A 17651-nucleotide genomic window follows, 5' to 3' on the forward strand; every position below is an offset into this window, starting at 1 on the left:
GACCTCAGGTGATCCACCCACCTTGACCTCCCAAAGTGCTGGGATTACAGGCGTGAGCCACCACACCCAGCCTCAATGTTTTTTAGTATATTCACAGGATCGTATAACCATCACTACAAACTAATTTTAGAACATTATCATTCACCCCAAAAGAAACCCATACCCATTACCAATCAATCCTCTTCCCTACTTCCCACCCTTAGTCCTAAACCACTAACCACTATCCTACCCTGTCTCCATAAATTTGCCTATTCTGGGCATTTTATGTAAATGGAAGTATACAATATGTGTTCTTCTGTGACTTCTTTCTCTTTGCATGTTTTCAAGGTTCATCCATGTTGTAGCAGATATCAGCACTTAATTTCTTTTTATAGCTTCATAATATTCCATTGTGTGTATATACCATGTTTTATTGATCCACTCATCAGTTGACGAACATTTCGGTTGTTTCAGCTTTTTAGCTGATATGAACACTGCTGCTATGAACATTTGTGTACAGGTTTTTGTGTGGGTGTACATTTGCATTTCTCTTGAGTATGCTTAGGAGTGGAGTTGCTGGGCCATTTGGAAACTTTCCGTGTAACTTTTTGAGGATGTGTTAAATTGCATAGTTTTGTTATGATCCATTTTGAGTTAATGTTTATATAAGTGTACATTACATTTATTTTCTTTCTTTTATTCTTTTTCTTTTTCTTTTTTTTTTTTTTTGAGACAAAGTCTTGCTCTGTCGCCCAGGCTGGTATCCAGTGGCTTGATCTCAACTCACTGCAACTTCCATCTCCCAGGTTCCAGCTGAAGGGGTGGGTGTTTCTCGTTAGGTGGAACGAGAGACTTGGAAAAGAAAAAGACACAGAGACAAAGTATAGAGAAAGAAATAAAGGGGCCCAGGGGACCAGCGTTCAGCATATGGAGGATCCTGCCGGCCTCTGAGTTCCCTTAGTATTTATTGATCATTCTTGGGTGTTTCTCGGAGAGGGGGATGTGGCAGGGTCATAGGATAATAGTGGAGAGAAGGTCAGCAGATAAACACGCGAACAAAGGTCTCTGCGTCATAGACAAGGTAAAGAATTAAGTGCTGTGGCATACACATAAACATCTCAATGCCTTAAAGAGCAGTATTGCTGCCCGCATGTCCCACCTCCAGGCCTAAGGCGGTTTTCCCCTATCTCAGTAGATGAAACATACAATCGGGTTTTATACCGTGACATTCCATTGCCCAGGGACGGGCAGGAGACAGATGCCTTCCTCTTGTCTCAACTGCAAAGAGGCGTTCCTTCCTCTTATACTAATCCTCCTCAGCACAGACCCTTTACGGGGGTGCGGGCTAGGGGACGGTCAGGTCTTTCCCTTCCCACAAGGCCATATTTCAGACTATCACATGGGGAGAAACCTTGGACAATACCTGGCTTTCCTAGGCAGAGGACCCTGCGGCCTTCCGCAGTGTTTGTGTCCCTGGGTACTTGAGATTAGGGAGTGGTGATGACACTTAACGAGCATGTTGCCTTCAAGCTTCTGTTTAACAAAGCACATCTTGCACAGCCCTTAATCCATTTAACCCTGAGTTGACACAGCACATGTTTCAGAGAGCACGGGGTTGGGGGCAAGGTTACAGATTAACAGCATCTCAAGGCAGAAGAATTTTTCTTAGTACAGAACAAAATGGAGTCTCCTATGTCTACTTCTTTCTACACAGACACAGTAACAATCTGATCTCTCTTTCTTTTCCCCACACCAGCGATTCTCCTGCTTCAGCCTCCCAAGTAGCTGGGACTACAGGTGCGTACCACCACGCCTGGCTAATTTTCTGTATTTTTAGTAGAGACAGGGTTTCACCACGTTGGCCAGGCTGGTCTTGAACTCCTCATGTCAATTAATCCACCCGCCTTGGCCTCCCAAAGTGCTGCAATCACACCCAGTGATTTTCAAGTATTGACCCAGCCTTGTATTACTGGGATAAAATTCATTTGGTTGTGACGTGTCATCTTATATATTGCTAAATTCGATTTGCTAAGATTTTGCTGAAGAATTTTTGCACTTATGTTCATGAAGGTTATTGATCTGTAGCTTTCTTTTCTCATGATGTCTTTATCTAGTTTTGTTCTTTTTCTTTTCTTTCTTTTTTTTTTTTTTTTTTTTTGAGATGGAGTTTTGCTCTTGTTGCCCAGGCTGGAGTGCAGTGGCAAGATCTCAGCTCACCGCAACTTCTGCCTCCTGTGTTCAAGCAATTCTCCTGCCTCAGCCTCTTGAGTAGCTAGGATTACAGGCACCCGCCACCGCACCTGGCTAATTTTTTGTATTTTCAGTAGAGACGGGGTTTCACCATGTTAGACAGGCTGGCCTCGAACTCCTGACCTCATGTGATCCCCCCCACCTCAGCCTCCCAAAGTGCTGGGATTACAGGTGTAAGCCACCATGCCTGGCGTCTTTGTCTAGTTTTGATACAAGGGTAATGCTGGTTTCATAAAATGAGCTACAAAGTGTTGCCTCTTTATCTTCTGGAAGAGATTGTGAAGAATTGCTGCTATTTCTTCTTCAAATGTTTGGAAGAATTCACCAGTGAAATCATTTGACCTCAAGTTTTCCTTTTTGGAAGCTATGAATTAGATCTTTTAATAGATTCAGGACTATTCACTTTATTTCTCCTTGAATGAGTTTTGATAATTTGTGTCTTTCAAGGAATTGGTCCATTTTATCTAAGTTGTTGTATATGTGTGCACAGAGTTGTCCCTAGGATTCTCTATTATCCTTTTACTGTCTGTAAAAAGGGAAAGTAGTGATGTCCCCTCTTTCATTGTTTATGTCAGCAATTTGTGTCTTCTCTGTCTGTCTTGTTAAAGAATCAGTGTTTGATTTAATTTATTTTCTCTATTTTTCTGATTTCAATTTCATTGATTTCTGCTCTAAACTTTTAAAAAAAATTTTATTTATTTATTTTTTGAGACGGAGTCTCACTCTTTAGCCCAAGTTGGAATGTAGTGCCGTGATCTTGGCTCACTGCAACCTCTGCTCCCAGGACTCAAGCGATTCTTGTGCCTCAGCCTCCTGAGTAGCTGGGACTACAGGCGCGCACCACCATGCCCGGCCAATTTTTTGGACAGGGTTTCACCATGTTGCCCAGGGTGGTCTTGAACTCCTGAGCTCAGGTGATCCGCCCACCTCGGCCTCCCAAAGTGCTGGGATTACAGGTGTGAGCCACTGTACCCGGCTAAACTTTATTCTTTCATTCTGCTTGCTTTATTTTTGCTTTTCTTTTTTCTAGTTTATTTAGGTGAATTATACTCCATTTTGGAGACCAAATAACCATAATACCAAATCCTGACTAAAATAGCACACACAAATTTAAAAAAGAAAAAATAAAACAAAAACAGACAAATCTATAGGTGTAAAACTTACAAATAAAGTATTTTATTTAAAAAATCACATAAATAGTTAATAAGGCATTTTGGGAGGCCAAGGCAGGCGGATCATGAGGTCAGAAGATCGAGACCATCCTAGCTAACACAGTGAAACCCCATATCTACTAAAAATACAAAAAATTAGCCGGGCATGGTAGCAGGTGCCTGTAGTCCCAGCTACACGGGAGGCTGAGGCAGGAGAATCTCTTGAACCTGGGAGGCAGAGGTTGCAGTGAGCCAAGATCAGTGCCACTGCACTCCAGCCTGGGTGACAGAGCAAGACTCTGTCTCAAAAAAAAAAAGTTAATATGGAAAAACAATATTTTAATATCAATAAATACTGAAAACCCACTGGCTCTCATTTAGCACAATTTAAAAAACAGGGTCCAGCCATGGTGGCTCATATCTGTAATCCCAGCACTTTGGGAGGCCAAGGTGGGCAGACCACCTGAGGTCAGGAGTTCAAGACCAGCCTGGCCAACATGGTGAAAACTTGTCTCTACTAAGAATACAAAAATTAGCTGGGCATGGTGGCGCACGCCTGTAATCCCACCTACCCGGGAGGCTGAGGCCGGACAGTTGCTTGAGCCCGGGAGGTGGAGGTTGCAGTGAGCCAAGATTACGCCACTGCACTTCAGCCTGGGCGACAGAGTAAGATTCCGTCTCAAAAAACAAATAAACAAACAAAACAAACCAGGGTCCTTGTAGCCTTCTCTGCTATGGGAGGCTACAATCTGTAACCAGAAGAGGGCCCTCAGCAGAACCTGACTCTGGCGAGGTTCTGATCCCTACCTTCTAGCCTCTGGAACTGTGAGAAATACATTTCTGTTGTTTATATTTAAAAAATGGGTAATGTGTTCCAGTTATTCAACAATCAAAACTATATTTAAAAGTGAAAAAGAAAAAAGTACAGGAAAGCCTCACTCTTACCCTTGCTTCCCCAGACAACTTTTAAATATAGTTTTGATTATTAAATGACTTTATTAGTTCCTATTTAGGCTTCCAGTGTGACACTATGCAAATATAAGCAAATATGGATACAATTCTCATTCTTCCTTACACAAAATACTCTGTGTACATATTTAATATATTTATATATACATACATACATACATTGTTCTTTATCTTGCATTTTTCATTTAATAACATATCTTGGAGATATTTCCATTTCAATGAGGAAATTTTGCTTACTCTTCATTGGAGCTGCATACTATTCCACTATGTGGATATCTAGTTTACTAAGCCAGTCCTCTATTGACATACATTTGTGTTGTTTTCCATTTTTTACTAATGGAGACAATGCCGAATGTTTTCAAAGCGCATGTGCAAGTGTATCTGTGGGATAAACTCTCAGAAATGGGGTGTTTGGCTTGGAAGGCAAGTGTATCTACAGTTTTGGTAGATGCTGTCAAATTGCTCTCCAAAGGAATTATTCTATTTTGTGCCTGCCCACAGCAGTCTGAGAATGCCTGTTTTTCCACAGCCTCACTAACAATGGGTTTTAAAACTTTTCACTTTCTGTAATCCCAGCACTTTGGGAGGCCGAGGCAGGCAGATCATGATCAGGAGTTCAAGAGTATCCTGACTAACATGGTGAAACCCTGTCTTTATTAAAAATACAAAAAATTTGCCAGGTATGGTGGCATGCACCTGTAGTCCCAGCTACTCAGGAGGCTGAGGCAGGAGAATCGCTTGAACCCAGGAGGCCGAGGTTGCAATGAGCCGAAATTGTGCCACTGCACTCAAGCCTGGGTAACAGCGAGACTCCATCTCAAAAAACAAACAAACAAATAAAACAAACAGACCAAAAAAAAAACCTTTTCAATTTTTTGCTAACCTGATAGGTAGGAAATGGTGTCTCAGTATGGTTTTGATTTTCATTTCTCATATAATGAGAAAGGTAGAACACCTTTCCAAAAATTTAAGGATCATTTGTATTTCTCTCTGACAAGTCTCTTCATATTTTCCATGTTTTTTCTTCTTGATTTCTAAGAGCTCTTGATAAATAAGGCAATGGATCCCTTTGTCTGTAATATGAATTGCAAATATTTTCAACAGTTTGTAATCTTTTATTCCATTTGTATTCTTCCTCTGGGAGCTGGCAAAGGGGAAAACCTCTCTTCTTTAAAGCCCTCCCTCTAGGTTTTTCTTTCCCATTCAATATTTATTCATACATTAATTTATTTGAGGAATTCAATAGAATATGGTTGAAAGCAGTGATTGGAAAAAAAAAACCATTTCATAACCTTCTATGCCCCATTGAGGTGACACTCTACAATAAACCAGTTACACTTACTTTTGCTTACTTTTGCTATTTGCCAAGCAATAGTATTGGGAAACATTCGAGATGGCTTGCAAAATCCTGAAAAGCATAAAATAGAAAATAAAAACCACTCACTGATACTATTAATATATTAGTGTCTTTCCAGGTTTTTCTTATATGTATGTATCTTTAACATCCTGCTATAACTTATGTACATTTACCTAAGTCATTAAAAATAATCCAAAAATATAATTTTTCTTGCTAGAGAATAATGAATCATACATAAATATTATAATTTACAGAAAAACATTTCTGTTATTGTAATGTAAAATTTTTCCTTTTTTAAAAAATACTAAAAATAACATGGTAATATATACCTTTTATACATCATTCATCTGATTATTTCCTTAATGTAGTTCTTAGAAGTAAAATTTCTAAGTCAAATGGCAGAAACATTTTAAAGGCTTTTGATATATGTTGCCAAACTGTGTTCTGGACAGGATGCTGCCAAAGTATTCAGGGAAAATTTAATTCAGTGAAATGCATTTATTAGAAAATAAGAATAAATAAGCTCTAACTCAAGAAACTAGAAAAATAATTATAAACTTAAAAGAAGTTTATAGAAGAAGGCCAGGTGCAGTGACTCACATCTGTAATCCCAGAGGTCCAGGAGGCCAAGATGTGAGGATCACTTGAGGCCAGGAGATCAAGACCAGCCTAGGCAACATAGCAAGACCCTATCCCCAACAAAAAAATTTAAAAATTAGCCAGGAGTGGTGGTGTGCGCCTGTAGTCCTAGCTACTTTGTAGGCTGAGATGGGAGGATCCCTTGAGCTCAGTAGTTCAAGGTTACAGTGAGCTATGATCATGCCACTGCACTCCTTCCTGGGTGACAGGGAAACAGCCTGTCTCTCTAAAAACTAAACAAACAAAAACACCCCAAAACAAACAAAAACACCCTGAAATAAGTAGAAGGATTTAGTAAAGATTTTAAAAGTTAATAAAATAGAAAATAGCACCACAAAAGAAGCATAATGTGTCCTGATTAGGAAAAACATAAAAAACTCATGCTTAGATACGTTTAGTGAACTGGCAAGACATTTTTCTGCCTCTGAGGATTTTGCTAAACCTCTTTAAAGATAAAGAGAGAATCTTGGCTGGGCACAGTGGCTCATGCCTATAATCCCAGCACTTTGGGAGACTGAGGCAGGCAGATCACTTGAGGTCAGGAGTTCGAAACCAGCCTGGCCAACATGGTGAAACCCCGTCTCTACTAAAAATACAAAACAGTTAGCCGGGCGTGGTGGCGTGCGCCTGTAATCCCAGCTACTTGGGAGGCTGAGGCAGGAGAATCGCTTGAACCCGGGAGGTGGTGGTTGTAGTGAGCCGAGATCACGCCATTGCACTCCAGTCTGGGTGACAAGAGCGAAACTGCATCTCAAAAAAGAAAGTAGAGTTCCCATATACCCTGCCCCCATACATGCATACCTCCCTCACTGTCAACTTCCTGTACCAGAATGGTACGTTTGTTACAACTGCTGAACCTACACCCACACATCACTCAACATCCATAGTTAACACTAGGCTTCATTCTTGGTGTTGCACATTCTGCTTTGACAAATGTATAATGACATGTCTCCACCATCTTAGTATCATAAAGAATATTTCCCTGCCCTAACAATCTTCTGTGCTTTGCCTACTCATCCTCCCTCCCCGCTAAACACTGGAAACCACTGATATTTTTACTTTCTCCATAGTTTTGCCTTTTCCAGACTGTCATATACCTGAAATCATACAGTACATGTAGCCTTTTAGTTTGGCTTCTTTCACTTAGTAATATGCATTTAAAGTTCCTCCATGTCTTTTCATGGCTTGATAGCTCATTTCTTTTTAGCGCTGAATAATATTCCTTTTTTTTTTTTTTTTTGAGATGGAGTCTCACTCTTGTTGCCCAGCCTGGAGTGCATTGGCATGATCTCCACTCACTGCAACCTCTGTCTCCTGGGTTCAAGCAATTCTCCTGCCTCAGCCTCCCGAGTAGCTGGGACTACAGGCATGCACCACCATGCCTGGATAATTTTTGTATTTGTAGCAGAGACAGGGTTTCACCATGTTGGCCAGGCTGGCCTCAAACTTCTGACCTCAGGTGATCCGCCCGCCTTGGCCTCCCAAAGTGCTGGGATTACCAGCATAAACCACCACGCCCAGGTAATATTTCATTTTTTAAGAGAATACATTTAGTGAAATTCCATCCTACATTTTATTTTTAAGCATCTGTATTTTCTAAAATTTCTGTAGAATAAATATATTTTCAAATCTAATTTTTATAATTTGGTTTACATGTAAGATGATGTTACCAATTCAGACCTCATTCAAATGTTGACAGTTTTTTTTTTTTATACTTTAAGTTTTAGGGTACATGTGCACAACGTGCAGGTTAGTTACATACGTATACATGTGCCATGTTGGTGTGCTGCACCCATTAACTCGTCATTTAACATTAGGTATATCTCCTAATGCTATCTCTCCCCCCTCTCCCCACCCCACAATAGGCCCCAGTGTGTGATATTCCCCTTCCTGTGTCCATGTGTTCTCATTGTTCAATTCCCACCTATGAGTGAGAACATGCGGTGTTTGGTTTTTTGTCCTTGCAATAGTCTGCTGAGAATGATGGTTTCCAGCTTCATCCATGTCCCTACAAAGGACATGAACTCATCATTTTTTATGGCTGCATAATATTCCATGGTGTATATGTGCCACATTTTCTTAATCCAGTCTATCATTGTTGGACATTTGGGTTGGTTCCAAGTCTTTGCTATTGTGAATAGTGCCGCAATAAACATATGTGTGCATGTGTCTTTATAAATGTCGCCAGTTTTATATGCACTAATTTGTGTGTGTATTTAGTTCTGTGCAATTTTATTACCTGTGTAGAATTGTGTAACAAAATAAGGAACTATTCTATCGTAAGGATTCTTTGTGCTACCCTTTTTACAGCCAGACCCATCTCACTTCCCACTTCCTCTCTCCAGTCCCTGGCAACCAATAATCTGTTCTGCATCTTGATAATTTTGTCATTTCAGGAATGTTATAGAAATGAAATCACACAGTATGTAACTTTTTGAGATTACCTTTCTTTACTTAGCATAATTCCCTTCAAATCGATCCAAATTGTTGTGTGAATCAATAGTTCGTTCTTTTTATGCTGTGTAGAATTCCAAAGCATGGATATACTCCAGTTTGTGTATTCGCTAACTGAAGAACATTGATTTGAGAAGGTTTTGATTTGACTGAGTGTTTTACACAATCGCAGTGACTGCCACATGTAAAACAGGCTGGGATGTGGAGAGTAGGAGGCTCTTCAAAATGAGAGAAAGGGAGGGGGAGACAGAGAGGCACAGTGGGTTAATTAGGGTAACAACAGTGTAAGTGGTGAGGAGTGGTTGGATTCTGAATATACTTTGATAGTAGAGCTGACAGATTTGCTGATGGATTGATCTGGCGGTGAGAGAGAAAGAAAAATGGGGTGGCTCCAAGGTTTTTGGCCTAGGCAACTTGAAGGATGCAGTTTCCACTTTATTGTGAGAAAGAGAAGATAGAGGGAGAACAAGTTGGGAGAGAAAGGGGGCAAATCAAAAGACAGTAAGATAGTATTTTCCCCACTCTTCAGGTAGGTGAAGAATACAAAGATTAGGAGTTGTGAGAGTGTGGAGAACGGGAATTCCCATGACAAGAAGAGAAATTAATTCAAACTTCTCAGGGGGCAAATTTATAGTAGAGTAAATATATAAATCTCTGATCCATCAATTCGTCTTCTAGAGATTTATCCTATAGAAATACTGGAACAAATACTCAAAAATATAAGTACAAGGATATTTATTTCAGGAAAGAAGGAAGAAAGAACAGAAAGAAGAAAGAGAGAAAGAAAAGAAGGAAGGAAAGAAAAAGAAGAAAAGAAAACAAATAGGGATGTAGAAACTTGGAGGGTTTTTTTTCAGGGGGTGGTGGCGGTCTTGCTCTGTCACCCAGGTCCAGTGCAGTGGCATAATCATAGCTTACTGAAACCTCAAACTCCTGGGCTCAAGCAATCCTCCCACCACAGCCTCCCAAGCAGCTGAGACTACAGGTATGTGCCAACACGCCCAGCTAATTTTTAATTTTTTTGTAGAGACAGGGTCTAGGCTCCTAGGCTCAAGAAATCCTCCTGCCCTGGCCTCCTAAAGTGCTGGGATTACAGGAGTAAGCCACCACATCTGGCCCTGAAACTTGAGTTTTTACTTAGATAGAAGCATTTTATTTCTTCAGTCACGATTTGGAAATTCTGATATTTGAATCTCAAGCCCTAGCTTTGTTAAACACTTTAAGAGTCCACAGCTTTTTACAACCAAGGAAAACAGAATTCTCCAAAGAGTAGTTGTCCTCACCCACTATGACCAGGTTGCCATAGATCTCCAGCATCACTTCTCTGTACAAGGCCCTTTGTGCATAGTCTAGTTGCCCCCATTCCTCCTTGGTGAAGTCCATGGCCACATCCTTGAATGTAACAGGTTCCTAAAACACCAATGAACAGGAATTCCTCTTCAGTGAGCAAGTATCTACAGCAATGCATGCAGTACACAGGGTCCACCTGGCAACACTGGGGGAGGTAGATAACCTCAGAGTTCACCTCAAGCCATAAGAATAATTAAAAGAACAATTTAAAAAATGTAGAAAGATACATGTGTCATATGCAGAGGCTCACTAACCTTAATAATCTGAAGAGCTCTTAAACATCAGTCAGAAAAAGATAAAATGCTCTGGTTAAAAAATGGACAAGTGGAAAATGACCTGATAATTCCTAGAAGAAAAACAAATGGCCAATAAACAGACAAAAACATATGCTGCCTCACAAATCATCAAGGAAATGGACATTCAGGCTGGGCACCGTGGCTCATGCCTGTAATCCCAGCAGTTTGGGAGGTCGAGGCGGGTGGATCACCTGAGGTCAGGAGTTCGAGACCAGCCTGATCAACATGGAGAAACCCCGCCTCTACTAAAAATACAAAATTAGCCGGGCACGGTGGCACATGCTTGTAATCCCAGCTACTCGGGAGGCTGAGGCAGGAGAATTGCTTGAAGGCGGGAGGCAGAGGTTGCAGTGAGCCAAGATCACGCCATTGCACTCCAGCCTGGGCGACAAGAGCAATACTCCGTCTCAAAAAAAAAAAAGAAAAAGAAATGTACATTCAGATAACAATGAGACATTATTTCTCTCAACCCATTGGGCAAAGATTAAGACTTATAATATTCATTAGTGAGGGTATGAGGAAACAGATACCCTCATATGCCGTTGGAAGGAGTATAAATTGTTATAAACTTTTTTTGGGGAACAATTTGGCAATATTTATTAAACATCTTTTGACCCAGCAATTCCAATTTCAGAAATTCGTCTTCATTAAGATAACTAATGACTTCCTTGCCACTAAATCCAATGGAAAGTTTTCAATCCTTTTTATACTTGATTTCTTGACATTATTTGGCCCTGTTGACTACACAGTCTTCCTCAAAACTCTTTCCTCTCATAGTAACCTGGTTTTTCTCTTACCTCTCTGATCACTCTCAATCTCCTTTACTCATCAATGCTGGGGTTCCCCAGGTTGGATCCTAAGCCCTCTTCTTACTCTACTTACTCCTCCTATGCGATGTCATCTATTCGTATAGCTTCAAATGCCATTTGAATGCTGACAACTCAAATGTACACTTGCAGCTGAGACCTCAAGCCAGACAGTTACAGACCCAAGTACGTGCCAGATGAATACCAGTTTGAAACACAGTGCCTGACTTAGAATAGGTAATCAACAAGTATCTACCCAATGAAACAAATACCTACTTGGATGTCTCAAAGGCATCTAAATTAACATGCTAAATTCCAACTTTATCTCCTGCTTTTCTTTCATGTTTAGGAAATGATCAGGAAATTGAGTTCAGGAAATCATACCTCCAACCACCAAAATGTTTAAGTCAGAAAAATATGAGTCATCCTTGATTTCTTTTTCTTCCTCCTCCCTCACATCTGCTCCATCAGTAAATCTAAATATCTCTTTGCTGGGTGTGGTGGCTCACGCCTGTAATCCCAACACCATGAGAGGCCCAAGTGGGAAGATCATTTGAGCCCAGGAGTTCAAGACCAGCCTGGCCAATATAGGAAGACTCCATCTCTACCAAAAAGAAAAAAAATAAGGCCAGGCGTGGTGGCTCATGCCTATAATCCCAGCACTTTGGGAGGCCGAGGCAAGCGGATCACCTGAGGACGGGAGTTCGAGACCAGCCTGACCAACATGGAGAAACCCCGTCTCTACTAGAAATACAAAATTATCTGGGTGTGGTGGTGCACGCCAGCTACTTGGGAGGCTGAGGCAGGATAATCACTTGAACCCGGGAGGCGGAGGTTGCAGTGAGCTGAGATTGCGCCATTGCACTCCAGCCTGGGCAACAAGAGTGAAAAATCCATCTCAAAAGAAAAAGACAGAAAAAAAAATAGCTGAGTGTGGTGGCATGCACCTGTAGTCCCAACTACTCAAGAGGCTGAGATAGGAAGATCACTTGAGCCCAGGAGGACGAGGCTGCAGTGAGCCATGATTGCACCACTGTGTTCCAGCCTGGGTGACAGAGAGAGACCTTGTCTCTAAATAAATAAATAAATAAGTATCTCTGCTGCCGCCACTTTTTTCTGAGCCACTGTGATCTCTCACCTCTCCTCCTAGTTGGTCTATATACCATGTTGCCTTTCTGCTATATAATCTCTTTTTATGCCCATTTCTTAAATATTTGTGTTCCTCAAGGTTCTTCTCTGTTTCTTTTTCTTCTCTTCTTACGTATCAACCAAGCCTATGGCTTTAATGACCAATCTATGGTGACAACTCATAAATTTGTACCTTTACCCTGGATCTCTCTCAGACCTTGATATCTACTACCTACCATCTAGACTTCTTTAATTGGATGTCCCACAGGCACTTCAATTTTTTTTTTATTTAGAATTGTTTTATTTGTGTTCCTCATGCTACAACACAACCTTAAAAGTCAGCCAAGTATATGACATTCATATGCCTCCTCAGAACATCAACTTAGATAACCCATAGCCAGAGCTTCTAAACTTCTACAATGCAACTTCAACATTCAAAAGAGCACAATATGCTTCAAATCCCATCTCGATGCAAATTTAAGAAAAGCAAAGCAAATTGTATTATCAGACTACGAAAACTCAGTACGATTCTGTAATTTAACATACTACTTCTCAACTCTCTAAATTTGTTTCTTAACACTGGGGAGAGTTTTTAAAGCTATCAGTGCCTGAATTCTACTCCAAGCCAATTAAATCAGAATCTCTGTGGGGCATTTTTTTGTTAAAGCTTCCCCAGCAACTCTAATGTCAGCGAGAGTTGGAAATCACTGCTTAACAGAACCTCTTATGAAGCAAAAACATAAAGAAAAATAAGCCGGGCACAGTGGAGCACGCCTGTAATCCCAGCACTTTGGGAGGCCAAGGCGGGCAGATCACCTGAGGTCAGGAGTTTGAGACCACCCTGGCCAACATGGTGAAACCCCGTCTCTATTAAAAATATAAGTATTAGCTGGGTGTGGTGGCACGTGCCTGTAATCTCAGCTACTCGGGAGGCTGAGGCAGGAGAATCGCTTGAACCAAGGAGGCAGAGGTTGCAGTGAGCCCAGATTGTGCCACTTTACTCTAGCCTAGGTGACAGAGTGAGCCTCCATCTCAAAAAAAAAAAAAAAAGATAAAGCACAGGGAGTAAGTATAGGGACATGGGGAATAAGCTAAAAATCAAAAGGACTCACTCATTGCTTTCCAACATCTACTGCTTGACCTTTTGAAACGTCCAAAAATTAGTAATATTACAATCTGTGTCATGATAATAAAACAGTTAAGAAAAAAACATAAAATGAAGGCCTACAAAGATCTTTGTTACTCATGTAGAATTATTTGGTTATTTGGTAAAATAACAGTATTTTCTAATGGAGGAAGACTATTGGATTTCAGGCATAAAACAATGCAGAAAAAACCTCAAGGCATCACAGGGAGAGGGAGATAACTTCTGACTCTGGTTTCCTGTGTTTCAGGCCAGGAAGAGCAAGGGGAGAAAAAGATTTGTCCATGGGAACAAGTACTCATGCTCTAAAGGACAATTTCATTTGAACCCACTAATTTCCTTTTCATGAAAAATTTCAAAGATAAAGCAACATAAAATATGGGGACAAAGAAAAGGGAGACGGTCTTCAAGGAGAATTTGTGCCTTTAAGTTTTTACTGGTACCTCAGTCCTTCAGCCTGGAGCTACTCAAAGATGCATCATGAAAAAGAAAAAAACTGTATTTCAAACAGGTTCAGTGGTGTATGTGTGTGCTACACCAAAAGCTGGTTGTAGCAAAGTTTCATTTCAAACTGTATGATTTGGGCTGCGCAAGGTGGCTCATGCCTGTAATCCCAGCACTTTGGGAGGCCAAGGTGGGCTGATCACCCTGAGGTCAGGAGAGACCAGCCTGGCCAACATGTTGAAACCCCATCTCTACTAAAAATACAAAAATTAGCCAGGTGTGGTGGCACGGGCCTGTAATCTCAGCTACTCAGGAGGCTGAGGCAGGAGAATCGCTTGAACCCAGGAGGCAGAGGTTGCAGTGAGCCGAGATCGTACCACTGCACTCCAGCCTGGGTGACAGAGTGAGCCCACCGCTGCACTGTGGGAACCCCTCTCTGGGCTGGCCGAGGCTGGAGCCGGCTTCCTCGGCTTGCGGGGAGGTGTGGACCGAGAGGCGCAGGCGGGAACCGGGGCTGCGTGCGGCGCTGGCGGGCCAGCGCGAGTTCCAGGTGGGCGTGGGCTCTGCGGGCCCCACACTCCAAGCGGCCGGCTGGGCGCCGCTGGCCCCAGGCAGTGCGGGGCTTAGCACCCAGGCCAGCAGCTGCGGAGGTCCCCCAGCAGTGCTGACCTGCCAGCCCTGAGCTCGAATTCTCGCTGGGCCTCAGCTGCCTCCCTGCGGGACAGGGCTGGGGACCTGCAGCCCACCATGCCCGAGCCTCCCCCCACGCAGTGGGCTCTTGCACTGCCGGAGCATCCCCGACGAGCGCCGCCCCCTGCTCTGCTGCGCCTGGTCCCATCCACCACCCAGGGGCTGAGGAGTGCGGGCACAGGGCGCGGGACTGGCCGGCGGATCCACTAGGTGAAGCCAGTTGGGCTCCTGAGTCTAGTGGGGACTTGGAGAACATTTATGTCTAGCTGGAGGACTGTATAGACACCAATCAGCACCCTGTGTCTAGCTTAAGGTTTGTAAATGCACCAATTAGCACTCTGTATCTAGCTAATCTGGTGGGGACTTGGAGAACCTTTATGTCCAGCTAAGGGATTGTAAATACACCAATCAGCACTCTGAGTCTAGCTCAAGGTTTGTAAACACACCAATCAGCACCCTGTATCTAGCTCAAGGTTTGTAAACACACCAATCAGTGCTCTGTGTCTAGCTAATCTGGTGGGGACTTGGAGAACCTTTATGTCTAGCTAAGGGATTGTAAATACACCAATCAGCACTCTGTGTCTAGCTCAAGGTTTGTAAACACACCAATCAGCACCCTGTGTCTAGCTCAAGGTTTGTAAACACACCAATTAGTGCTCTGTGTCTAGCTAATCTAGTGGGAACTTGGAGAACTTTTGTGTCTAGCTCAGGGATTGTAAATGCATCAATCAGCTCTCTGTAAAACAGACCAATCAAAACAGACCCTGTCAAAATGGACCAATCAGCTCTCTGTAAAATGGACCAATCCGCTCTCTGTAAAACAGACCAATCAGCTCTCTATAAAATGGACCAATCAGCAGGATGTGGGTGGGGCCAGATAAGGGAATAAAAGCAGGCTGCCAGCGCCAGCAGTGGCAGCCTACTGGCGTTCCATCCACCTTGTTGCTGTTTTGTTCCTTCGCTGTTTGCAATAAATCTTGCTGCTGCTCACTCTTTGGGTCCGCACTGCCTTTATGAGCTGTAACACTCACCACGAAGGTCTGCTGCTTCTCTCCTGAGGCTAGCGAGACCACGACTCCACCAGGAGGAATGAACATCTCCGGACGCGCTGCCTTAAGAGCTGTCACACTCACTGTGAAGGTCTGCAGGTTCACTCTTGAAGCCTGTGAGACCATGAACCCATCAGAAAAAAGAAACTCCGAACATGTTTGAACATCAGAAGGAACAAACTCCAGACATACCATCTTTAAGAACTGTAACACTCATCGCGAGGGTCTGCAGCTTCATTCTTAAAGTCAGTGAGACCAAGAACCCACCAATTCTGGACACAGCTGGAGTGCAATAGCGTGGTCTCAGCTCACTGCAATCGCCATCTCCTAGGTTCAAGCAATTCTCCTGCCTCAGCCTCCTGAGTAGCTGGTTATAGGCATGCACCACCATGCCTGCTAAGTTTGTATTTTTAGTAGACACAGGGTTTCTCCATGTTGGTCAGGCTGGTCTTGACCTTCTGATCTCAGGTGATCCATCTGCCTCCATCTCCCAAAGTGCTGGGATTACAGGCATGAGCCACCACACCCGGCCACATGCATTAATTTTTAAAGACAATAACCATATGTGTTGCTTAAGAGTTTGGGATCCGTTTTCGTTTTTTTTTTTTTTTTTTTTTTGGAGGCGGGGTCTCGCACTTTGTGGCCCAGACTGGAGTGCAGTGGTGTGATCATGGCTCACTGTAGTCTCAACCTCCTGGGCTCAAGCAATCCTCCTACCTCAGCCTCCTGAGTAGCTGGGACCACAGGTGCATACCACCATGCCCAGCTAATTTTTTTTGTTTTTTGTAGAGACAGGGTCTCCCTGTGTTGCCCAGGCTGGTGTCGAACTCCTGGGCTCAGACGGTCCTCCAGCCTCAGCCTCCCAAAATGCTGAGATTACAGGCATGAACCACCGCGCCTGGCCCAAAACCTTTCTAATAAATTATACTGACAGTCTTTTGATCCTCATCTTCACAAAATGTAAAGTTTTCATTTGATCCAGAAGATAGCATTCCTAATTTTCAAGGCAATTTGTAGATGCTTGGACCATCTTATAGACTAAGAAGTGCAAACTTAGCTGCATTCACACCTCAATAGAGCAGCTGAGCATTAAAATACCCTTAATAAGAACTGGTAGTTTTGCCAGTAAGTAGGCAGGTGTTTTATCAACTGAAATTGTTTTATAGGATTACTTAAAAGCCAGTACTTTCCTTCCCGGTTATTGCGCTATAAAACATATGAATAAGGATGTGCTAGATCTTTGAGTATGGTTATTTGTATTTATTATGGTTCTAAGAAGAAAAATTAAGTTGCATTGTGAGATGACACAGAATAAAATCCACTGTCTTTTGTAAAGCTTTGAAATAATTTACTAGTGGTTTTTCAGTCTTGAAATTCACGCATCAGCATAATGAATGTTTAGTCCATAATAATTGTAACCCTTGTTTTTTAAAACTATATTTTATGTTACTTAAAGGCACATTTAAAACATATATTCTAGGCTGGGCACGGTGCCTCACGCCTGTAATCCCAGCATGTTGGGAGGCTGAAGTGGGCGGATCACAAGGTCAGGAGTTTGAGACTAGCCTGGCCAACATGGTGAAACCCTGTCTCTACTAAAAATACGAAAATTAGCGAGGCGTGGTGGCACGCACCTGTAATCCCAGCTACTCAGGAGGCTGAGGCAGGAGAATCTCTGGAATCTGGGAGGCGGAGGTGCAGTGAGCCAAGATTGCACTACTGCGCTCCAACCTGACTGACAGAGCGAGACACTGTCTCAAACAAACAAACAAACAAAAAAACATAAATTCTGAATACCTATCCACTGTCTCAATCTTGTACCTGAATCATCACAAACCCATTCATTGCAGTACAGTGAATTAATGCAAAATTACTAAATCTAGAGACATAGCAATTTAAGAACCAAAGCTGATCAGAGTAAATTCCCAGTAATTAGATATGTTCA

General features: G+C 42.4%; 1 protein-coding gene across 1 annotated transcript; it reads right to left on the reverse strand.

The window, feature by feature from the left end:
* Positions 1-5001: 5001 nt before the first annotated feature.
* On the reverse strand, positions 5002-15832 carry LOC134759092 (zinc finger protein 766-like). The gene is made up of 3 exons (XM_063709285.1): positions 15689-15832; positions 10083-10209; positions 5002-5757 (listed from the first exon to the last, which is right to left on the reverse strand). The coding sequence occupies exons 1-3, from the start codon at positions 15830-15832 to the stop codon at positions 5645-5647; spliced, it is 384 nt and encodes a 127-aa protein (XP_063565355.1). The 3' UTR covers positions 5002-5644.
* Positions 15833-17651: the final 1819 nt, after the last annotated feature.

The sequence above is a fragment of the Gorilla gorilla genome, chromosome 1 (assembly GCF_029281585.2).
Source record: "Gorilla gorilla gorilla isolate KB3781 chromosome 1, NHGRI_mGorGor1-v2.1_pri, whole genome shotgun sequence".
In the NCBI taxonomy this organism is placed as follows: domain Eukaryota; kingdom Metazoa; phylum Chordata; class Mammalia; order Primates; family Hominidae; genus Gorilla; species Gorilla gorilla.

Bases quoted from the DNA above. Each gene is read 5' to 3' on its own strand.
- LOC134759092 (XM_063709285.1), bottom strand. From the start codon at position 15,832: ATGGTCTCACAGGCTTCAAGAGTGAACCTGCAGACCTTCACAGTGAGT. The intron at 10,210-15,688 runs GTGAGTGTTACA...TTGGTGTTTTAG, and splicing joins AGAAGCAGCAGACCTTCGTG to GAACCTGTTACATTCAAGGA. The intron at 5,758-10,082 runs GTGAGGACAACT...TATGCTTTTCAG, and splicing joins TGGCAACCTGGTCATAGTGG to GATTTTGCAAGCCATCTCGA.